The sequence below is a fragment of the Aquarana catesbeiana genome, linkage group LG12 (genome assembly GCF_042186555.1).
Source record: "Aquarana catesbeiana isolate 2022-GZ linkage group LG12, ASM4218655v1, whole genome shotgun sequence".
NCBI lineage: Eukaryota > Metazoa > Chordata > Amphibia > Anura > Ranidae > Aquarana > Aquarana catesbeiana.
This window is the reverse complement of record NC_133335.1, coordinates 82490968-82516245: the sequence shown is the minus strand read 5'-3', so window position 1 is coordinate 82516245 and position 25278 is coordinate 82490968. Positions and strand designations below refer to the sequence as shown.

The 25278-nt window shown below is 44.2% G+C and overlaps 1 protein-coding gene across 3 annotated transcripts in view; it reads left to right on the top strand.

Annotated features, from left to right (window-relative positions):
• Nucleotides 1-25278, top strand: part of UNC13D (unc-13 homolog D) — a 235702-nt gene that overhangs the window by 98723 nt on the left and 111701 nt on the right. For all 3 annotated transcript variants that reach the window (XM_073608142.1, XM_073608143.1, XM_073608140.1), the window contains 9 exons: nucleotides 1226-1294; nucleotides 3842-3911; nucleotides 4723-4827; nucleotides 7160-7249; nucleotides 12924-13027; nucleotides 15204-15321; nucleotides 21058-21182; nucleotides 22222-22312; nucleotides 22398-22454. In XM_073608142.1, coding sequence (XP_073464243.1) covers nucleotides 1226-1294; nucleotides 3842-3911; nucleotides 4723-4827; nucleotides 7160-7249; nucleotides 12924-13027; nucleotides 15204-15321; nucleotides 21058-21182; nucleotides 22222-22312; nucleotides 22398-22454 — 829 coding nt within the window. The remainder of the gene's footprint in view (nucleotides 1-1225; nucleotides 1295-3841; nucleotides 3912-4722; nucleotides 4828-7159; nucleotides 7250-12923; nucleotides 13028-15203; nucleotides 15322-21057; nucleotides 21183-22221; nucleotides 22313-22397; nucleotides 22455-25278) is intronic.

Here is a 25278-nt window from a genome sequence, read left to right as displayed (position 1 = left end):
TCAAAGAGTGTCAGCGCTGAAAGCTGAAAATTGGTCTGGGCAGGAAGGGGGTTTAAGTGCCCAGTAAGCAAGTGGTTAAACCATGCAGGAGATTGGGGTGAACATCCTCTCAATGAGAATAGAATGAGATTAGAAGTCTGTCTCTAATCCAGAATTGAGACAAATCCTTTGGTAATATTAAATTGACTTTCTGGTGGCTTAGGGGCATTCTAAGCTTTTTAATGTTTTAAAGAGAAAATTTGTGATTGCAGTTAGTTATACATAACTAACAAAGAACTGTTATAACTAGGGGTGCAACAGATCAAAAAACTCACGGTTCGGATCGTTCCTCGGATCAGAGTCACGGATCGGATCATTTTCGGATCAACAAAAAAAATATATATCCACATCTCCCCACTGTAATATATCCACATCTCCCCCACTGTAATATATCCACATCTCCCCCACTGTAATACATCCACATCTCCCCCACTGTAATACATCCACATCTCCCCCCCCCACTGTAATACATCCACATCTCCCCCACTGTAATACATCCACATGTCCCCCCACTGTAATACATCCACATCTCCCCCCACTGTAATACATCCACATCTCCCCCCACTGTAATACATCCACATCTCCCCCACTGTAATACATCCACATGTCCCCCCACTGTAATACATCCACATCTCCCCCCACTGTAATACATCCACATCTCCCCCACTGTAATACATCCACATGTCCCCCCCACTGTAATACATCCACATGTCCCCCCACTGTAATACATCCACATGTCCCCCCACTGTAATACATCCACATGTCCCCCCACTGTAATACATCCACATGTCCCCCCACAGTAATACAGCCACACGCCCCCCCCCTCCACTGTAATACAGCCACACGCAACCCCCCCCTCCACTGTAATACAGCCACATGTCCCCCCGCACTGTATACATTACAGTGCTGTTAGTCTGACCTTAGTGTTAAGAGAAGCCGGCGCCGCCAAGCCAGCCGCCAGACCCACGAGTTGAGGGCGGGGTGATGATGTCAGCACGCAGCTGAGCGCCGCCGGGTGTACCAAGATGACGGAGCGCTCCGCGGATCGCGGGTGTGCCGATCCGAACAGCCTGGCCCGTTCGGATCACGGATCGGTGACGATCCGTTGCACCCCTAGTTATAACCATCAGCATACTACTTGTCAGCATACTACTGTCGTAATAATGTTTCTATTATTCTCCTGAAGGGATTATGATGATGTAGAATCTGTTAAAACAAAACTCGGGGAGCTCACAGATCTGCATGGACTAAAGAGGTAAGAAATATTGTAATTGTTATTTATACCTAGATAAAGCTACACTGTGCTAAAAAAAAAAAAAAAAAAAAAAAAAAAAAAAAAAAAAAAACACATTACTAAGTCCACCCTAAAGGGTAAAAAGGGCTGATTATACAGGACTGCTTTTAGATGTGTGCAGCACCCTGGTCCTAAACAGGGCTGCTAATAAATCTAGTTTTGCTAGGTGGTAACTAGCCTGGCTAATTGGTAGTCTTTGATCCACTGATTTCTGTTCTAAGTCTGAGTTCAATTTGTAGTCTTCTCTCTTCTGTCAAAAGGTGGCACTGTTGCTTTTGGCATTAGGATGATGGATTACGGTGAATTCAGGTGATGACTAAATAAGTTGTGTCAGCCAATTAGCAGGAGTTTCTTTTGGCCACTTTAAATGGTGGGATAGGCTATTTATTCGGGAGGAGTCAGGTGATCAGGGTTCTTTCAGGCTCAGGGCTGCGGCCTGGGTGGGTGTGTGTCAAACAGCTCCTGGCTGCTAGGCCTGAAGCCTGAGACCTGTCCAGGAGTCCTACTGGCTGCCAGGTCTACGTAAGGCATATCCAGTAATTCAAGGGTCTGCAAGGGAGGAGCAGCAGAGGTAAGCCCGAAGCCTGGGGCGGAACCCCATGTGTTAGAGGCTCGGCCCGAGGGGAGCCTGTTCGTTGCCGGAGGTAAAGGAGAAGCAGTTTCCAGAGGGACGACCACTCCTGTTACCAGAGGCAAGTTTGGAAGGGATGAAGTTCTGAAGGAGTACCAGAGCAAATGCTTCACTAGCTGGGGATGGGGAAGTAAGTGGGAAAGCTTCAGTGGAGACTCATCCAGGAATACAGCGATTATCTGTGAGTAAAGCCTGAAGGCGTACGGTGGGTAGCTGTAAGTAAAGCTTGAAGATAAGTACAGCGGTTAGCTGTGGATGAAGCTTGAGGGATCCAGCAGGTAGCTGAGAGTCCAAGAAGTCTAGTGAGAGACAGTGAGCTGAGCTTGAGGATCTACAGTGGGATACTGTGAGTTGAGCTTGAGGATCTACAGTGGAATACTGTGAGGTAAACTGGAAGATCTACAGTAGGATACTGTGAGATAAGTTGTTGCTATAGGAGACAGCAGTTGTTACAAGATACAGATTGCTGCATTCAGCTTAAAGGCCCTTTTTCTGTATTGCTGTCTGCCTAGTTCTATTATTGTCTGCGGAGTTTGCCAAATTGCTGTGCCCTAACCCTCTCTCCCACCATTCCCGTTAAGAAAAGTAAAACCCTCTTTGTTAATTTTTACAAAAAGTGACTGGCGCCCAATCTTTCAACCTTGCACCAAACCCACTATGCCTAGTAACCTGCACCCTGAGGAGGAATGTCAGTTCTCCCTGGCTCTGGGGGTCACCATCAGGCCCTTGGAAGTCGGGGAGACCTCTACATGTGTGTTAGACCTCATACACACAAATGCATTAGGGGCACACAGCATAAAATTCTGACTTTTTTCTGAGCCTGGGAAGTCTAGGTGCTGTTCACAACTGCCCATAAAAATGAATGGCTGTAAATAGCTGTACTGGGATATACAGTGGTTGTCAGGATCTGGATCAACTGCTGGTGGAACTATGCTTCCCAGAGCGGAAGGTTGCAGTTCCAGTGTCCACCAGCGGGTGTCTCGCAGCCTGATGCTGGCTGCTGGTAGGGTATTTAGTTCCTCCTCTAAATTTCCTTCTCTCTCCAGTGTTTTGCTTTGCCTGCCAGCCAGATGCATTTGGTGTTTGGATAGACTTTGGTTTCACTGTAAATACATTTTACTTACACCTTACACACTCTTATCTCAGTTTCCTAAATGTAGCCACACAGATATGGCTATCCCTGCTGCTGATTCCTGACAGTGATACTTGCGTAAAGCATTTAGCATATGGGCATATTTTCTGAAAACACGCTTTCTGTATCCAGGAATACATCCATACACTATACTGGCGTATACCCACAGACAGCCATGCATAGCTATTCATGCCTATGGCTGGCTGTACACAGCACCGGGGCTTCCTGGGAATGGTAAAATGGTAGAGATTTAATGTGTACATGGACATGAGGTCTTAGTGTAGGCTTGCCTTATGCGTAAAAGTATTTACATATTCATAAGTAGTAAAAGAGCTTCATATTAACAAATCCTCAATGACCATTCCAAGTGCATATACTGTATTTCATTTTCAAAGATTACAAAAGAGACTTCAGTTGATTTGGGCTTACAAGCACCTACTGTATATTTACATTGGAAGGCTGGCAGGTCACTAGAACTCTGTTCTCTACAGAAATTAAAAGGGAGAGGAGCTGGGATATCAGTGCTTCTGTTGTGAACTTGGAAGATGAATTTCACCACCATGCCTAAAGCTACAGAGGGGAATGATGGCTTGTTATACTGCTTGTTCAGAATGTATAAATAATTTTGTGTGCATAGTCTGGGCTATTTAAAGCCATTTAATGCTGTTCACTTTAAAGCTTTATGAAGATGTTTCCACTTGCTTTTCTTTCAAATCTGATATTGACACCCATCTGTGATGTTCAGGATATTTAAAGATGCCCGAAAGGACAAGGGTCAAGATGACTTTCTAGGCAATGTGGTACTACGAGTTCGGGTAAGAACAGAATTGATTTTTTTTTCTTGCAGAAATAATAGCTTAGGGCTAATTCTGCTTACTAATATTATAAAAATGAGTAAGGACTCATTCACACATGTGGGCAGGGGAAGAGCGGTACATTCGGCCCCCGTACACATACCGGGGCAAACATTGTACCCCTTGCCACCAAAACTAACCCATTCAAGTTAATAGGGATGCAGCGCAACTGCCCTGCAACCACGTGCAATGCACATGGTTGCGGTGGTACAGGCTTACAAGGACTAAAACAGGAAGTGAGGAAGTGACATATCGCCTCCCAGTCGCCTGTCAACCATGCTTTGAAAAGCAATCTACAGTGGATCACTTTGCAGGGGGGCTGCCTCTAATGCAAACAAGCTCTAAAGCAGGGGTATTACAATAGACACTTGCTGTTTGTATCTCTGTTGGACACAACTTGTATGATCTCTACACTAGTTCACCCGCCTCAGAGGAATACATAGATCAAGTATGTGCTGTAGCCTTTTGTGTACACTTGACAGTAAAGTATCACTTTTTGAAAATATTATTATTATTTGATCGACTGAGTTATTTAATGAGGATAAATTAAGGGTTAAATAAGAACACATTTTAATAAAACAGAACATTTGTAATAGCTGCTGTATTTATACAGCAACTACTGCTGTCATTGTGACAGCTTGAAAATGCTGGTAAATTAGCGGGAAAGCAGTAGGACAGCAAACCCTGTGTCCTATGATTATGTTTTTATGTTCACGTGTAGCACGTCCAATTTCCTCAGTTGGTTAATACAGATGTATTTTTCTCTGCTTAGGATCTTAAATGTAAAGAGGACCGCTGGTACAATCTAGAACCTCGAACAGAGACTTATCCAGATAGAGGACGATGTCATCTACAATTTCTTTTAACGCATAAGAAGGTGATATAATATTTTTTTCCCCTGGCATCCTTCCTGTCTTTGAGCATATGCAGCCTGTAGAATTTTTGACAACTCTGCTTTCATTTTAGAAATGAGGTGTGTTTACCACTTGTTAATTTAAGCAAGTTTCTGTATGAACTGTAGACCTATCCACAATTTGAAGATTCGAGCCTAGGTGCAGAGGCCACCCTGCTGGTTGAAAACAGTGGAGATTGCTAGGACTTTAGGTCTAATGGGTGGCAACCAATGATTATGTAGTAGATTTTGTCATTCAAAGTAAGGCACATGGGAGCATGTCAATGGTCAGTTAGTGGAACTCTGCAGCAGAAACATTCACTCAGCACTATTCTCTCCACCTTAAAATGCCTGTGACATTATCCAGGGGCAGAGCCTCCATCAGGGGGGTACAGTTTGTCTGTGTACGTGTGTGTGTGTGTGTATCTGTGTACATGTGTGGGTGTGTGTACATGTGTTTGTGTGTCTGTGTACATGTGTGTGTCTGTGTGTGTGTGTGTACATGTCTGTCTGTGTGTCATATATACACATGTGAGGGGGCTGAAAGCATACAGGTGTGAAGGGGGGCTGCGAGCGTACAGGTTTGAGGGGGGCTGAGAGCATACAGGTGTAAGGGGGGCTGCGAATGTACAGGCGTGAGGGGGGCTGAGAGCCTAAAGGTGTGAGGGGGGACTGAGAGTGTACAGGTGTGAGGCGGGCTGATAAGAGCGTACAGGTGTGAGGGGGGCTGAGAACGTACAGGTTTGAGGGGGGCTGAGAACATACAGGTGTGAGGGGGGCCAAGAGCGTACAGGTGTGAGGGGGGCTTATACTGAGAGCATACAGGTGTGAGGGGGGCTGCAAGTGTACAGGTGTGAGGGGGGCTGAGAGCATACAGGTGTGAGGGGGGGCTGTGAGTGTACAGGTGTGAGGGGGCTGTGAGTGTACAGGTGCGAGGGGGCTGAGAGCGTACAGGTGTGAGGTGGGCTGCGAGTGTACAAGTGTGAGGGGGATGAGAACATACAGGCTTGAGGGGGGCTAAGAATATACAGGTGTGATGGGGGGGCTGAGAGTGTACAGGTATGAGGGGGGCTGATGCTGAGAGTATACAGGTGTGAGGGGGGCTGCGAAGGTACAGGTGTAAGGGGGGCTGAGAGCATACAGGTCTGGGGGGGCTGTGAGTGTACAGGTGCGAGGGGGCTGAGAGCATACAGGTGTGAGGGGGCTGAGAGTGTGCAGGTGTGAGGGGGGCTGAGAACATACAGGTTTCAGAAGGGTTGAGAACATATAGGTGTGAGGAGGGCTGAGAGCGTACAGGTTTAAGAGGGGGCTGAGAGCGTACAGGTTTAAGAGGGGGCTGTGAGTGTACAGGTGTGAGGGGGCTGAGAGCGTACAGGTGTGAGGGGGGCTGAGAGCGTACAGATGTGAGGGGGGCTGAGAGCATACAGGTGTGAGGGGGGCTGAGAGCGTATGGGTGTGAGGGGGGCTGAGAGCGTATGGGTGTGAGGGGGGCTGAGAGCGTACAGGTGTGAGGGGGCTGAGAACATGCAGGTTTGAGGGGGGGCTAAGAACATACAGGTGTGAGGGGGCTGAGAGCGTACAGGTGTGAGGGGGGCTGCGAGTGTACAGGTGTGAGGGGGCTGGGAGCGTACAGGTGTAAGAGGGGGCTGCGAGTGAACAGGTGTGAGGGGGGCTGAGAGCGTACAGGTGTGAGGGGGCTGAGAACATGCAGGTTTGAGGGGGGGCTAAGAACGTACAGGTGTGAGGGGGCTTAGAGCGTACAGGTGTGAGGGGGGGCTGCGAGTGTACAGGTGTGAGGGGGCTGGGAGCTTACAGGTGTGAGGGGGCTGAGAACATACAGGTTTAAGAGGGGGGGGCGTACAGATGCTGGATTGGGATGTCTCTTTTGGGCAAAATATAATTTCCTACTGTTAAACCTTGAAAGTACTGATGACTTATAATACACAGTGCATTTTCATACATGACGTGGTATGAGTATTAAAATAAAAGTGTGTGCACTGAAGGACTTGATGGGATGGCTAGTGCGCTGATTCGGTGGGACGGCCAGTGGGCAGGCCCTGGGGAATGTTGGTGGTCAGGCCCGGGGGGCCAGGTCTAAAGCTGTCTAAGGGGCCCCACAATTTCTGATGGCTACCCTGTCCAGGGGTAAGCTATTTTGGGCAGAGAAGAAGTTTATGAAAACATTTAAATAAAACTAATTTTCATGTATTTATCTTTTAAATATTTAAAATAAGCATTATAGAAAAATGCATATTCTATTTTCTTGCTTATGCTTTTTGACATCATTAAATTATTTGTCTGATATTTGCACTTACAGAGAGCAACGATGCTGAGCAAAAACCCCAGCTACATCATCCACCGCCAGTTATTACAGCAGTTTGTACGTCATGAGATCACGCAACACCAGGTATACAGCTTGTCATATGTTTAAAAAATACTTTAATACATTTATTAGGCTGGATATTCACATATACACACACCCCCACACATACATAAAAGGGGGCATTTATCAAACACAAGCAAATTAGTGACACAATTAGTTGTAAATCATGTAGTGTTTGCAGCAAAATCTCTGTGACAGGTTTACATACCTGTGCGTCTGTATTCCTGGGCAGTCAAGTGCAACAGTTTGCAAAATATGCAAAAAGACATGAGACAATTTTTTACTTCCGACACAAAATTAAAGTTGACTTTCAATTCCCTGTTAGACTTTAGGTCCCTGGACTCTTGTTGCACTTTAAAAAAAAAATTAACTGGCCCATCCCCTCCCTCCACCGCCGTTCTCACCTAGGTGAGCATGATGTGTCCTTTTTTTCTGCAGCCTCCTGGGATATCCCCATCACGTATCCTAGGAGGTTGCTGGAGTAGGAAAACACAGCAGTTGCAAGTGGCTGCCTGAACCCAGAAGAGGGAAACCATCACTTAGGAGGACCAAGATGGTAGCATGGGACTCAAACTGTGCCACCTGAACAGCAGATCACAGTAGCAGGACAACACAGGATTCGCTGGGCAGGTGAGAATGTGGGCAGAAGACATGCAATCATGACAGGTAAGGAGGGGGATGGGGGTTGAAAAGAAAACATGCTGGTGGGGAGAAAGGTTACTTTTTAAGAAGTGATCAGGGTCAGGTTTAATTAAGTTACAATGTGACTTTAGAGCAGCCAATAGAAGAATTTATGATTCAGGTTGTAATTTTGTAAAAAAAATCTGCCTCACCATACCATCACTGCTCCAGTTCAGCATTGCTTTGCCATCTGACAGAACTGATCAATGCCCCCTACTGCATTCAAACAGGCAGAATGTTTTATTCACACTTTAGTTTGCCAGGAATTATATTTTGTTAGTAGTATTACTAGTGCCAAATGTGGTGGCTGCTTTAGTTGTCTTTTTTTCAGGCTTTTTTTATTTTTACCTGGTGAACTTGCTGGTAGAACATTGCCTGTCCAAGACTGGCTATACTCACTCCCTGTATATCTATGGAGGAAAGGCACTGTTACCAGGGGTGGCTGCAGACAATTTTTGGAGGGGGGTTGTGCTGTTACTAGGAGTAATACAGTGCACGTAGCATGCACTTGTGGGCATGGTCAAAAATTTTGTGTTGCCAAAAAGTGAACTGGATCAAAAAGTGGATGTTTCTTTAATGTGTATGGCTTGGAGGATGCCACCCTTCCCTGATCAATGCTTAGTGTTACCCCTTAAATTATCGGTCATATCTACAAATCTAGGTCGGTGCTCAGTGTGTCCCTCATATTGGTGGCCAGTGCTCAGTGTAACTCCTTACATTTGCGGTCAGTACTTTGCACCTTTACAATGGTGATCAATGTGTTCCCCTTACATTGGTGGTTATGGCGCTTCCTTTACAATGGGGATCAGTGTGTTACAATTTTCTTGGTGAGTAGTGTGTTTCACTTACATTGGTGGTCATTGTACTCCCATTAAAATGGTGGCTTGTGTGCACCCCTTACAATAGTGGTCAGTGTGCTTCCCTTACAGTAGGGGTCAGTAAACACCTCCTAAATTGGTTGTCAGTGTGCTCCCCTTAAAATGGTCAGTGTGCTCCTCTTATAATGATGGTCTGTGTGCCACAACTAATTGTTTATTAGGGGAAGTTAACTTGGATGGGGTAGGGAATTATGGGATGCCCAACTTAAAAAATGTTGAACAAAAAGGGGACAGATTTCTCCCTATTTACATGAAGATCCTCTTCTTCCTTCCTCTCGCACAAACTTGGTTCACTATTTACAGCAACCACTGATCACTCCAAGAAATTAACAGTCTTGTCAATTCAGCATTGTGGAGTGAACAGCATCTCCTTCTGCCTTCCTGTAGACACTAAGCTCAGTTCTACCGCTGCAGAAGACTTTCAGCCCACCTGGCTACCACCAGTTCACCTGGCTTCTTGCTTCCCCCAGTCCTCCTGACTGGCACACACACACACATGGAGATAGCCCAGGGCAAGGTTAGATGAAGACTTGGTACATTGCGGTCTTCAAGAGAGCACTGTTACAGCTGACAGTCTCTCCCCTTGTCTTGTCCCTGTAACATGCTGATCTACTCACTGTCTCTTCTTGCTCTCTCCCACTGCCTCCCTGGCATGAATTCCTCCAACTGCCTCCTGTGGTAAGATCCTTCCAGGCCAGCTATCCCAAGCTCCAGCCCAAGGTAAAACCCTTCCCCGGCAGGGTTCCTTCAAGGGCCAAAGACAGCCTCTCCTCAGCACTGCTTCTCCATCATCCACCCGACTCCCCTTGCTGGCATGACCCAAGTCTATTTATGGGCTATCTCAGTCCCCTGCCAGACTTGCCTCTGGGGATTGGCTGAGGGTCCAAAATATTTAAGGCAGCTTCTCCTTACCTCCACCCACTAGTTCCAGGACATTCTCCACTGTTCTAGAAACAGTGAGAGGCACCAGAGAGCTTCCAGGATGAGACATCCAGCCCTGGACTCTTGTAACCCTGACCCAACTACAGGCTCACCATGTAACATGAGTCAGAATATAGTTTTACCTACTCTCACTACTAGTAGCACACACTAGAATGTGCTACATGTAGTTCACAGAGAGAACTCAGACAGGGCGTCAAAACAATGTCTGAGATTTCAGTGCAGCATTGTAAGTTCACTACAGGAAGTTACAACAAGCTCATTGAACTTCTTGAACAGATATAGTAAAGCACTTTTTTGTATTCTGTATTTATATATTATTTCAATACATAACAAGGTAGAAAGCACCACAAGAAGTAAAGAAAAAGCATAGAGGACATAAGCTATTTGAAGACACGTAGTGTTACAAGTGAAACACGATTAACATGTCTAACAAAAGTGGGGTTGCTACATAGATAAAGCACATGAAGTTCTAAGAAAAGTGCCTTTGATTTATCCAATCCTGGAAGAGAGGGAAATGCAACAAAATAGGTAAATCATACACAAAATTGTATAGTACACTCTTGCTCCACTGGAATATAAGAAACAAGAATAAACCGTTCCCGGGACTATAGATGCCTAGGGCGCAGAGTTTTCATGTAGGAAGAGTTCGGAGTGGGACATGCCATGGCAATGGGACAGGAAGTGAAGGATAAATCTCCCAAATGGGACAGAAAATCTGTCAGAGGTTACAGTGCCTTGAAAAAGTATTCACACCCCTTGAAATTTTCCACATTTTGTTACAACCAAAAAGGTTAATGTATTTTATTGGGATTTTATCTGATAGACCAACACAAAGTGGCACATAATTGTAAAGTGGAAGGAAAATGATAAATTGTTCTCAAATTTTTTTACAAATAAATATGTGAAAAGTGTGGCGTTCATTGGTATTCAGCCCCCCCCCCCCCCCGACTCAATACTTTGTAGAACCACCTTTTACTGCAATTACAGCTGCAAATCTTTTTGGGGATGTCTCTACCTTACTAGCTTTGTACATCTAGAGAGTGAAATTTCTGCACATTCTTCTTTGCAAAATAGCTCAAGCTCTGTCAGATTGGATGGAGAGCTTTTGTGAACAGCAATTTTCAAGTCTTGCCACAGATGCTCAATTGGATTTAGGTCTGGACTTTGACTGGGCCATTGTAACACATGAATATGCTTTGATCTGAGAGCCCTTGCACACTGGGGCGGTTTGCAGGCGCTATTGCGCTAATAATAGCGCCTGCAAACCGCCCCGAAAGTGCCGCTGCTTGTATTCCAGTGTGCAAGCCCCGAGGGCTTGCACACTGGAGCGATGCGCTGGCAGGACGGTAAAAAAAGTCCTGCCAGCAGCATCTTCGGAGCGGTGAAGGAGCGGTGTGTATACCGCTCCTTTACCGCTCCTGCCCATTGAAATCAATGGGACGGCGCGGCTATACCGCCGGCAAAGCGCCTCTGCAGAGGCGCTTTGCGGTGGTATTTAACCCTTTCTCGGCCGCTAGCGGGGGGTAAAATCGCAGACGGTTTGCTAATAGTAGCGGCGTTTTACCACCGACGCCGCCCCCACCCCAGTGTGCAAGGGCTGTAAATCATTCCATTGTAGCTCTGGCTGTATGTTTAGGGTCGTTGTCCTACTGGAAGGTGAACCTCCGCCACAGTCTCAAGTCTTTTGCAGGCTCTAACAGGTTTTCTTCTAAGATTGCCCTGTATTTGGCTCCATCCATCTTCCCATCAACTCTGACCAGCTTCCCTGTCCCTGCTGAAGAAAAGCATCCCCACAACATTATGCTGCCACCACCATGTTTCACGGTGGGGATGGTGTGTTCAGGTTGATGTGCAGTGTTAGTTTTCTGCCACACATAGTGTTTTGCTTTTAGGCCAAAAACTTCAATTTTGGTCTCATCTGACCAGAGAACCTTCTTCTACATGTTTGTTGTGTCCCCTACATGGCTTCTCACAAACTACAAACGGGACTTATGGCTTGCTTTCAACAATGGCTTCCTTCTTGCCACTCTTCCATAAAGGTCAGATTTGTGGAGTGCACAACTAATAATTTTCCTGTGGACAGATTCTCTCACATGAGCTGTGGATCTCTGCAGCTCCTCAAGAGTTACCATGGGCCTCTTGGCTGCTTCTCTGATTAATGCTCTGCAGTTGTGCCATACTCTTTACTTTTTCGGCTGATGGATTGAACAGTGCTCTGTGAGATGTTCAAAGCTTGGGATATTTTTTTATAACCTAACCCTGCTTTAAACTTCTCCACAACTTTATCCCTGACCTGTCTGGTGTGTTCCTTGGCCTTCATGATGCTGTTTGTTCACTAAGGTTCTCTAACAAACCTCTGAGGGCTTCACAGAACAGCTGTATTTACACTGAGATTAAATTACACACAGGTGGACTCTTTTTACTAATTAGGTGACTTCTGAAGGCAATTGGTTCCATTAGATTTTAGTTAGGGGTATCAGAGTAAAGGGGGTTGAATACAAATGGACGCCACACTTTTCACTTATTTATTTGTAAAAAAAATTGAAAACCATTTATAATTTTCCTTCCACTTCACAATTATGTGCCACTTTGTGTTGGTCTATCACATAAAATCCCAATAAAATACATTTACGTTTTTGGTTGTAACATGACAAATTGTGGAAAATTTCAAGAGGTATGAATACTTTTTCAAGGCACTGTATATCCCTCCCTTACTCTGTTCAAAATAAAATAACAAGTTTTGCCTTTAGTTCTATTTTAAATGCACGTGTGGCCAGACTATGGGCATTAAACAATTTGTATACTTTTTACACGCAATAAAAGAGTATGTGAAGTTACAGCAAAAATTCTAAAGTTGCATTTCAGTCAGTTTCCAACAACTTAGAAATATCTGCTGTTTGTTAACTCTAGATGTCTGACTGGATCTCAGTGAAAAAAACACAAAACTTTCAGTCCCTGTGTTGTAAACTTTAAAAATGAATAGCTCTACAATGCTTATAGATACAGAGATGAAAGGGTGAATTAATGAATGTTTGTTTTTAAAGTGCTTTTTACGTTTTGTTCAGAATATGTCAACACTTTAGTGTGCATGATCTTGGCTTAGGCTAACTTTAAAATAACATTTTGGGTATTTTTTACATATTTTATTACCTTCTTTGTATAGCATTAATTGTCATCTATCCTCTTTCATACATCAGGCTGCTGGCTCCACATGGGATGGGGCAATAGGTCCTCACGGTACCACGATACTTTACCTACACGCTGCGCAGAAAGACCTGTCGGAATTTCACCAGGGACTTGCGTAAGTTTTAACCCCATATATTAACTTTGGCTACATAGAATCTGTAAAGCAACATATCATCAATGAAACATGGAGGCTGCCATTGCTGGGCTCATCTTCTGAAAATGCCAGCTGCCCATTCAGGTCACTGACTGAAACAAACATGCAACAAGTCAAAATTCCTGATGTACATACACAGAAAGTACTAAAGCCATGAATCCTTTAATGTTTTTACTTTAAATCATTAATTAACTCTAACCAGCCACTTTATTAGGTATACCTTGCTACTACCGGGTTGAACCCTCTTTTGCCTTCAAAACTGCCTTAACTCTTCATGGCATAGATTCAACAAGGTGTTGGAAACATTCCTAAGAGATTTTGGTCCATATTGACATGATAGCATTACACAATTGCTGCAGATTTGTCAGCTGCACATCCATGATACGAATCTCGCGTTCCACCACATCCCAAAGGTGCTCTATTGGATGAGATCTGGTGACTGTGGAGGCCATTGGAGTACAGTGACCTCATTGTCATGTTCAAGAAACCATTGGTGAGATGATTTGAACTTTGTGACATGGTGCATTATCCTGCTGGAAGGAGCCATCAGAAGATGGGTACACTGTAGTCATAAAGGGATGGACATGGTCAGCAACAATACTCAGGTAGACCGTGGCATTTAAACAATGCTCAATTGGTACTAAGGGACCCAAAGTGTGCCAAGAAAATATCTCCCACACCATTACATCACCACCAGCCTGAACCATTGATACAAGAGAGGGATGGATCCATGCTTTTATAGTATTTCCACCAAATTCTGACCCTACATCTGAATGTCGCAGCTGAAATCGAGACTCAGACCAGGCAACATTTTTCCAATCTTCTGTTGTCCAATTTTGGTGAGCCTGTGTGAATTGTAGCCTTAGTTTCCTGTTCCAAGCTGACAGGAGTGGCACCCGGTGTGCTGTTGTAGCCCATCTGCTTAAAGGTTCAATGTGTTGCACATTCAGAGATGGTAGTTTACATACCTTGGTTGTAACCAAGGTAACTGTTGCTTTCCTATTATCTCAAACCAGTCTGTCCATTCTCCTCTGATCTCTGACATCAACAAGGCATTTTCGTCCACACAGAAAAGAAAGAAAAAACTGCGCTAAGGTGTATCGAATAATGTGCTAGCAGCACAATATAAAAAAAGATTGTAGAAGTGAACAGTGTAAATGATAAAAGCAGCGATTCTTCTGCACAACAAAAACAGTGCAAAATAAAGAGAATATTAGAATCACGCTACCACATTTACTCAATGGTGTGTGAAAAAGCAATATTAATACCCATGAAACATAAATATATGTGGCATGATCAGATTCCACAAAATGATATAGTGCCAAAAATAAGAACAAAAGTAAGCTAATAAATGCAAAATGTTAAAACATATGATATCATGTTCAACCATAAATTGTATCAGACACCCGTGAACAAATAAATATTAAAAAAAGTCCATCAACTAGTAAAACATATGAAATCTTCTGTGACGTGGGAAATGCTGTGTTCAATCCACCACCAGTGAAAAAGATTGGACGCTTACCAGAGCCCCATGCCCCCCCCCCCCCCCCCCCCTACAGAGGATCAGGGGAAGCCTGTATGAAATAGCCCTCCAGAGCTTAACAAATGGACTTGGATCCAAGGTTCATAGGTGGTAATTGGACATCCAAAGATACCAAATAAGGTTATTGGAACTCAGATCCCATCATGTCTCCCCAGCTTACTGTCCTCCATCAATGATTCCAAACGTATCTATTGCTTCTGTCTTACGTCTTTACAGACTGTAGGTCATGACACAGGAAGAATCTCATTAGCACACACCCTGCATCATCCATGGATGGTGGATGATGCAGGGTGTGTGCTAATGAGATCAGATGGTCAACTCCTTCCTGTGTCATGACCTAAAGCAAGAAAAGTCTCAAATGCCCTTTAAAAACAATGCTAAGATGACTTAGGTAGCCAAATTAGTCATAGAGTTATTGTCATGTTAATGGATAGTCCTTCTGCATCTAGGCTTCAATGACCTGATTATAGATGTTAACTCTTTTCTAGTAACCTTTTCTGTCAGCCTTTGATATCTGTCCCCTGTCATTACTATCATCTCTCCTGTATCACTGCTATATCTACTATTATTATTTACTGATCTTTCTCCTTCCAGACAGTGGCTTGCATATAGTAAACTGTACCAGAGTCTAGAGTTCAGCAGTAGCTGTTTGCTGCACCACATAACAAGTATTGAGTATTTGTGGGTCCAAGGACGACTGCAAGATGAACTGGTAATGGCTTTATCAATATAAAAATTATGGTTGGGACTGGTAATTATGGGGTAGTATTTGATGTATATTTAATTGAGCTGAGACCTTTATGAAAAGATAGTAATTAAATTGGTCCTGCATGCTGTGTTGGTTTAGGGCAATTGAAGAGATCCTCTCAGGTTCTCACTGTTGACCCAACAAATGTAAAATTAAGTAGACGCTGTTACTTTGCCTATTTGTGACAACATGACAGGTTCTCCTAAAAGGATAACTCTCCCACAAACTGATACCTTGTCCCAGGGCTGGACTGGGACAAAAATTTGGCCCTGGACTTCACCCAGACTGGCCCACTTTGACAGGTCTCTCCCATGCCGGCTTGCCACCCAAGCCCCCCCCCCCCCCACTAGCTATTAGCCGTTCTACATTATTTCTCTTAGGCAGTACCAGTGGGGAAGCTAGACATTATTTCACCTGGGGCAAAGAATCAGTTTGGTGCCCCCCCCCCAATGGAACAAGATTAGGCAGGAAAGTGAGGCTGCCCTCCTTCCAGATTGTATGATGAGCTTCTAAGTGTTGACTCCTGATCATCATGTCTGTATTCAGGTGTGCTGCATAACTAGCCAGGGAGAGGAGGTGAGCACTGCGGGGGGGACAGAGGACTGGAGGGAGGCAGCGGTCCACTGTCACTGAAATCGGCCCACTGAGCCATCGGCCCACCGGGAAACTCCCTGTAGTCCCAATGGCCAGTACATGCCTGCCTTGTCCATGCTACCATGCCACTCTGCCACTCTGTTCCCCTGTTGGAGTTGGGAGGTGAAGACTTTGTACATTCCATGTTGGGTGACATTGGAGCTTATGCAGCATCAATGATCTTCTTCCCGTTCCCTTTCTCATTTAGTTCTGCTTAAGCCTCATGGTTGGCTGTTCAGGGCCAAGCACTGTATCCTAGGAGAAAGAGGAGAGCGCTTGCCCCCCCCCACATAGGTGGAGGGACCAGATATGCTCCACAGTGAAGGAAACAATGGGGTTTATTTACTAAAGGCAAATCCACTTTGCACTACAAGTGCACTTGGAAGTGCAGTCACTGTAGATCTGAGGTGGACATGCAAGGAAAAGAAACAAACAGCATTTTTGCTTCTACACGTTTGGATGATAAAATCAGCAGAGCTTCCCCTCATTTCAGATCTTCCCCTCAGATCTAAAGCCACTGCACTTCCAAGTGCATTTCCAAGTGCATTTGCAGTGCAATTGTAGTGCAAAGTGGATTTGGCTTGTGTGGCGTTTTTTTTAAGACAACCCATCACTTTGTCCTAAAGTGCCCACCCATAACAGGATCAACCAGGAAAATTTAATCTAGCCAATGACTTCTACTCCTAAAAAGTTTAGGTAAGGTTTAGGTTTTTTGCAGTTGGAACCACCTGGAGCTGTGTGCAGGTAGTGTATGTTACGCTATGGGGACACAGCAGCTGTATGAACACAGCCGCAGGTCCTAATTTCGATTTAGATTGGGATGTGGCACACCTTCACTATAAGCAGACTGTTTTGATATTCCCGTTTAATTTCACAGGTGTGTGGGTGGAGGAGTATGACCCCCAAACACAGCTAGAGTTCCCCTTAGGCAGGCGGCTTCAGACGCATGAACAATCCACTCATTCACACGGCCAGAGTACCACTGTGAATGAGTCCTTAGGGCTCATTTACACGTGACATTGGGGGGGTGTTAAAACCTCATGGTTGGGCTGTGCTTTTACTGCCCACTACCTGCTACTCCCTTTAGGATAGAGGTTTACACATGCCATGGCCGCGATGTAATGATGCTCAGGCATGGCTGAAATAATACCATTGAGAAGACCCATTGAAGTGAATAGCGCTGTTCTGCAAGCAGCCCGCAACTGTATGGAAAGTAGGTGGTTGTGGCGTGCTGAGAACATGATATGCCTCCTCACCGCCTGTCAAATGCTCTCTGAAGAGCAATCCAAATACCGACTGCTCTTCAGAGCCCTTTATTTTTAAAATGGAATTATTATTTTTTTTAATTATTATTATTATTTTTTAATTTAATGTTTTTTAAATATACATATATTTTTACCGGCCCTATTGGGGGGGGGGGGCTTAGTGAAATATCTAAACAGACCCCTGTCTTACTTTTGAGACAGAGAAAAAGGAATTGGGACAAAGATTCCTCAGTTTCGTTTCTCAGATGAATGAATAGGAAGCACTCATAAAGGCTTGCTGTTCATTCACAAACTGGAGCAGAGTAAGCACACATCATAAACTCTGTGTTCACTTAGGAAAAGAAGGGGCCAGTAAATATCACATATTGGTATATTGACCCCCCCTTCATTCCCCACGCTCCATCCTGAAATTATCCGTGTGCCCTCAGCAGCTGCTGTCGGGAGGAAGGGGCACACAGGGGGGCTCAGACAGCAGAGGCTATGAGAAAAAAGGCAGTACAGTCGGCCCTCCTGCCTGGGCCCCTTTTTGAACTGATGAGACCTAGGCCAGTACCTCCCAGCAAGAGGCCCTATGCCTTTGGGTACCTTACAGAATTACATGGTAGCAAAGATTGTCAGGTTGAAAAAAGACACCATGGAGTTCTACCAACAGAAATAATTGACTCAAAAATCTGCATATATACGGAAACCATAAACCCACAGCTGATCCAGAGGAAGGAAAAAAAAACAAAAGATTGGTCCAATTTGCTCCATTTGGGGAAAAAAAGCCTTCCTGATTCCCTCCGGAAATTGGATATTCCCTGGATCAACAATCTACAAAAGCCTTTCTCAACCTCTTTTATCTGGAAGAACATTTTATATAACTTTCAGGTCTCACAGAACCGCTCCTAATAATTACTATATCCATAGCTCATAATACATTAGTGCAGTGGCGGCTGTTTTTTTTGGAGGGGGCGGCAAACAACCACCCCTTGCCCATTCGCTCACTGTCTGCCGGTCTAGCACTCACCCCATCTAGGTGGCAGGTAGCGGGCATCGGCAGCAGGCAGTGGCATTGGACAGCGGGCATCGGCTCGTGTGTCCTTTCCTCCATAACGGCATCCATGCATGTCCTCCTCTCCTCCTAGCCATCCAATAGGATCGCCTGTCCTTTCAGCCTTCCGGGTGACAGGTCTCAAGACCCGCTTCCTGATTGGCCGGGAGGAGGATTGGTGTTACCATAGCAAATGTTCATTCGCTGTTGTAACACACCTGGGTGGGCTCCGTTCGCATTCTCTGCGCCCCAAGCCCACCCTATTTTAAAGCCTATTAGAGCCTCTGGCTCTAATCAGGTGCTTCAAAATAACACCCCCCTGCATTGGAATCCATGCATCCGGCGTCCTAATAGGGGCCGGACACATGGATAGGGGGGGCGGCCATGGATAGGGGGGGCATGTGGCCTTAATGGATGGGCCGCCCTTGTATTAGTGCATTGGTCAATGGAAAGAATGCCCCTAATTGGTGACAGTGGTAAGAATGTGCCCATTACAGATAGCTAAAAAGATAATTGGTGTTGGTGGTAACTTACCTGAGAGGCAGAGAATTCTCATTGCTGAAGGAATCCCTATCAACCTCTGGAGGAACCCCTTGGCTCCATGAAACTCTGATTGAGAAAGGCTGATGTTCAGTGGTATTACGAGGGTTCTTCAAAAAGTTTCCACATTTTTTTAACTTTAAAAAAGTGTGAAAACTTTGGGAAGACCCCTCATACTTATAAATCTTAATAACAAGTTATTTTCTATACATTTAGAATATCCAGCTTTAAAAAAATATATTTTTAAGCTGGCTGGAACTAGACCTGAGGAAGTCTATTCCACATTTCACATTTTACTGTGAAGAACCCTTTGTATATCGAGAGGTTTCCTCCGAACAACAAGAGTACCACCTTCTCATTTACAATGCCTTAAAATGATTTTAAAGCCAAAAGCAAACATTTTTTATACATTTATTATATTGCAGCTTAGATGTGGTGGCTGCATTTGTTTTATTTTTTAGGTTTTATTTGCCTTATTTCCACCTGGTGATTTGGCCAGTAAGTCTGTTGCTTTTCAAAAAACAAGCTGTTCTGTGGCTGTAGCAAATACAGGGATGAGAAAAATCATTTACCACTGCAGGGGTGCTTACAGTGATCAGCTTTTCTTTCTTCATGTAAATCCCAAAAGGAAAAAACACTATTGCTGTAACTGCTTATAAAGTGTTAGCTAGATTTTGGCTTCAATGTGTTAGTGTATCTAATGCTACTAGTACATCTAACACACTCCCCACCCCCCACCCCCCCCCCAGACTGACAATGCTGCTGTCCAGAGGTGCCCTTGTGCTCATTGATCCAGAGTGAGGGCACTCTAATACAGGGGGTGTGTTACTGGCCAGATCATCAGGTGAAAACAGAAGGGAAAATTCTAAACAAAAAAAAGAATGAGCCACCACATCTCATGATTGCTAAAATGTAATATATTACATGTAGCGGTCTCCCCGACTTCCAAGGACCTGATGGTGACCCCCAGAGCCAGGAAGAACTGACATTCCTCCTCAGGTTGCAGGTTACTAGGCTCAGTGGGTGTAGTGCAAGGTGGAAAGATTGGGCACCAGTCACTTGTAAAAATGAACAAAGAGATTTTGTTTCTCTTAACAGGAACGGTGGGAGAGAGGGTTAGGGCACAGGACACCCTTAGGTAAATGCAATAGCAATTAAGGCAAACTCCGTAGACAATAATAGAACTAGGCAGACAGCAATACAGATAAAGGGCCTTTAATCTGAATGCTGCAATCTGTATCTTGTAGGAACTGCTGCCTCCTATAGCAACAACTTCTCTCACAGTATCCCACTGTAGATCCTCAAGCTCAGCTCGTCGTCTTTCACTAGACTTCTTGGACTCTCAGGCAACCGCTGGATTCCCCGAGCTTCACCCACAGCTAGCTGCTGTACTTATCTTTAAGCTTTACTTACAGCTACCCGCCGTACTCCTTCAAGCTTTACTCACAGCTACCCGCTGCATTCCAGGATTAGTCTCCACTTAAGCTTTCCCACTACTTCACTGTCCCCAGCTGGTGAAGGGTCTGTTCTAGTACTCCTTCAGAACATCATCTCTTCCAAAACTTGCCTCTGGTAACAGGAGTGGTCGTCCCTTTGTGGCAACTGCTTTTCCTTTACCTCCAGCAACGATCAGGCTCCCCTCGGGCTGAGCTTCTAACACACCCGGTTCCGCCCAGGCTTCGGGCTTACCTTTGCTGCTCCTCCTTTGCAGAACCTTGAATTACTGGATAGGCCTTACGTAGACCTAGCAGCCAGTATGACTCCTAAATAGGCCTCAGGCTTCAGGCCTAGCAACCAGGAGTTACTCGACACATACCCACCCAGGTCGCAGCCCTGGGCGGGAAAAACCCTGATCACCTGACTCTTCCCAAATAAATAGCCTATCCCAGCATGCACAGCAACCAAAGAAACTCCTGCTGATTGGCTGACCCATCACCTGAATTCACTGTAATCCATCATCCTAGTGCCAATGGCAACAGTGCCACCTATTGACGGAAGAGAGAGACTGCCAATTAAACTCAGACTTAGGACAGAAATCAGTGGATCAAACTATCAATCAGCCAGGCAAGTTACCACCTAGCACAACTAGATTTATTAGCAGCCCTGTTTCGGACCAGGGTGCTACATACAATTTTGGTTTTGGGTTTAATACTGCTTTAAAGTGAATCACTTTGCACCATGTTCACTGTATGGGCCATTTGTTGTTTTTATCTTTCTAATTATCTCCAGAGGAAGGAGCTGGCAGAATCCTTCGAGTCTCTATTGCAATATGGAATGTCTGTTATTCAGCGATATCGCATTGTGTTTCCATTGTCCGCCTCGCAATCGGTAGAACGCCTCCAGGGTTTGCTCAGGTCAGTGACTTCAAATTATTACTAATTTGTAATAAAACTGCTTTACATTTGAAAATACAACATCATATACAAATATATGAAACAATCACAGGAACACACCAGATGGTGGAAAGGTATAGGTATAATAACCTGTCTGTACAAAAAAATATACATTCCCCCATAGCGTTATTGATTTGTAAAGAATACTTATTTCAGAAATAATGGCAAATTGAATACTTGCAGTTGACTACAACAACTGTCCTAACCTTCAGTTCAGGACAGATATCGGACTAATCAAGGCCCACTAAGGACATCAGTCATAGACAGTTTGATTGCTGGCAAGGTAAAACCTTCTAATAAAGCTGTGACAGCCATCAGGAGGCTGGTACCTGCTTGTACCTGCACAGAGAAGGAATGGCCGCACACAGCAGTAAGATAAATACTTGTAGGGATTCTAATGCTAACAGGATTAACGCGTTTCACATGAACATACTGTGCGTGTTGTGAACAAGCACGGTATGTTCGTGTGAAACGCTTTAATCCTGTTATATCTGTCTGGCACTGTGACAATAAAGAATCCCTGCAAGCATTTATCTTACTGCGGTGTGTGGCCATTCCTTCTATGTACATATGCTGTGGATGGTGGTGAGCCAGGGTGAGCACCTGTGGCGAATTGCTGGAACCTCGAGCAGTGCTTGAGCGGTGTATGTATTTTGTTCTGACCTGCTTGTACCTGCATGTAGATACCCCACATCCTGAACAACACTCTTACAGGTGCATTTAGCTATCTTGCACTTTCTTGGATATTTAGTAAGCATAGACCCCACAATAACACCTATCCTTATCTCCAGCTTTAGGAGACCAGAGACCCCTACTAAAGCCAAAGTATGCATACAAGATCTGTAGTGTAGATACACAGCTCTTTTTGATCAAGGACATTTTTTTAGGAATACATTACATACTGTATATAATATTAAATATGAATATTGTTTGAGTTGGAAGAGGTCATTATTTCATGTTCAATTACGCAATTACAAAAATTGATTAATTTCACATGCAGGGTGCTGATACAGACATGTAAGACCAAGGCTTTCAGAGAACTGTGCTCACCGACCCCCAATTTACAGGACAGGATAACTGAGGCTATCAAGGTAGCGATCAGCAGAGATTTCCCCTTTTTTCAGAGAATGGAATTGGTTCATGGCTGATTTTTTTTATTTACATTCTCCAATTTAGACAGGGACCCATGAGTGGTTTGACCTGAAGAAACAACATCTACAGCCAATGATACAGGTAAGACTAGGGTCATAATAGTGTTATCTTTTTGGCTGATATTGGTAGATTTGGTAACTGATTATTACACAATGGTAAACTGTCCACTGGGAACTATTTGAATTTTTAAGGGCCAGTCAAGTTTCCAACATGATAGGACTGTCCCTAGGAAAGTTTTCTTCCTCTTCTACAGTTTATTAACCACTTGACCACTGGGCACTTAAACCCCCTTCCTAACCAGACCAATTTTCAGCTTTTGGTGCTCTCACATTTTGAATGACAATTACTCAGTCATGCAACACTGTACCCATATGAAATTTTTGTCCTTTTTTTTCACACAAATAGAGCTTTATTTTGGTGGTATTTAATCACCACTGGGTTCTTTATTTTTTGCGCTATAAAAAAAAAAAGACCGAAAATTCTGTAAAAAAATAAATTTTTCTTCATTTCTGTTATAAAATTTTGCAAATTAGTAATTTTTCTTCATATATTTTGGCCAAAATTTATACCGCTACATATCTTTGGTAAAAATAACCCAAATCGGTGGATATTATTTGGTCTTTGTGAAAGTTATAGCGTCCACAAGCTATGGTGCGAATATCTGAAAATTGATCACACCTGAAGTACTGACGGCCTATCTAATTTCTTGAGACCCTAACATGCCAGAAAAGTACAAATCCCCCCCAAATGACCCCTTTTTGGAAAGAAGACATTCCAAGGTATTTAGAAAGATGCATGGTGAGTTTTTTGAAGTTGTCATTTTTTCCCACAATTCTTTGCAAATCAAGTTTTTTTTTTTTTTACTTTTTTTTTTTTCACAAAATTGTCATATTAGCAGGTTATTTCTTACACTCCACATATGCATACCACAAATTACACCCCAAAACACATTCTGCTATTACTCCCGAGTACGACGATACCACATGTGTGAGACTTTTACACAGCATGGCCACATACAGAGGCCCAACATGCAGGGGAGCACCTTCAGGCATTCTGGAGTGCCCAGGCCAATTCTGACATTTCTCTCCTACATTTAAAAATCATCATTTATTAGCTAGAAAATTACATAGAACCCCAAAACATTATATTATGTTTTTTTTAGCAAAGACCCTAGAGAATACAATGGCGGTCATTGCAACTTTTTATCTCACACGGTATTTGCGCAGCAATTTTTTTAATGCTTTTTTTTGGAAAAAAAAACTGTTTTGTGCTTTACAAAAATCAAAACAGTAAATTTAGCCCAATGTTTTTGCATAATGTGAAAGATGAAGTTACGCCGAGTAAATAGATACCCAACATGTCACCTTTCAAAATTGCACGCGCTTGTGGAATGGCGCCAAACTTTGCTACTCAAAAATCCCCATAGGCGACGCTTTAAAATTTTTTACTGGTTACATGTTTTGAGTTACAGAGGAGGTCTAGGGCCAAAATTTTTGCGCTCGCTCTACCGATCGCAGTGATACCTCACATGTGTGGTTTGAATACCGTTTTCATATGTGGGCGGGACTTATATATGCGTTCGCTTCTGCATGCAAGCACACAGGGACAGGGGTGCTTTAAAATTTTTTTTTTTTTTTTTTATTGTTCATTTTACTTTATTTATTTTTGTTTGATGCTTTTTTACAAAAAAAAAAAATTTTGACCACTTTTATTCCTATTACAAGGAATGTAAACATCCCTTGTAATTGGAATATGGCATGACAGGTCCTCTTTACAATGAGATATGGGGTCAATAAGACCCCACATCTCACCTCTAGGCTGGGAAGCCTGAAATAAAAAAAAAAAAAAAAAACGATCCTGGCTTCGATCGTAGCGGTGAGTCGGTAGAAGCAGCGGAGTGCGGCGGGAGGGGGGACATCCCCTCTCGCCTCCCGTAAGAACGATCAAGCAGTGGAACAGCCGCTATGATCGTTCTTATGGTGTAGGGAATCGCCGGCTGAAAAAGCTGATATCTGAATGATGCCTGTAGCTGCAGGCTTTATTCAGATATCCCCGCACAAAGTCAAGGACGTTGTATGACAGTCGGCGGGCGGGAAGTGGTTAAAACGTATTTTTTTTTTTTTTTAACACAAAGTTGTCCATTTATACAATATTTCTAACACATAGCATGTACATACCAAAAATGACACCCCAAAATAGATTCTCCTGCTCCTCCTGAGTACGGCGATACCACATGTGTGAGACTTCCACAGCCTGGCCACATACAGAGGCCGAGTACAGCCGAGCGTGGCTCAGCATGGCAGGGTATGGCTGGGTATGGCGGGGTATTGCAGAGTATGGCGGGGTATTGCAGAGTATGGCGGGGTATTGCAGAGTATGGCGGGGTATTGCAGAGTATGGGGGGTATTGCAGAGTATGGGGGGTATTGCAGAGTATGGGGGGTATTGCAGAGTATTGCGGGGTATTGCAGAGTATTGCGGGGTATTGCAGAGTATTGCGGGGTATTGCAGAGTATTGCGGGGTATTGCAGAGTATTGCGGAGTATTGCGGGGTATTGCAGTGTACTGCGGGGTATTGCAGTGTACTGCGGGGTATTGCCGTGTACTGCGGGGTATTGCAGAGTACTGCGGGGTATTGCAGAGTACTGCGGGGTATTGCAGAGTACTGCGGGGTATTGCAGAGTACTGTGGGGTATTGCAGAGTACTGTGGGGTATTGCAGAGTACTGTGGGGTATTGCAGAGTATTGTGGGGTATTGCAGAGTACTGTGGGGTATTGCAGAGTATTGTGGGGTATTGCAGAGCAATGTGGGGGTATTGCAGAGCAATGTGGGGGTATTGCAGAGCAATGTGGGGGTATTGCAGAGTAATGTGGGGGTATTGCAGAGTAATGTGGGGGTATTGCAG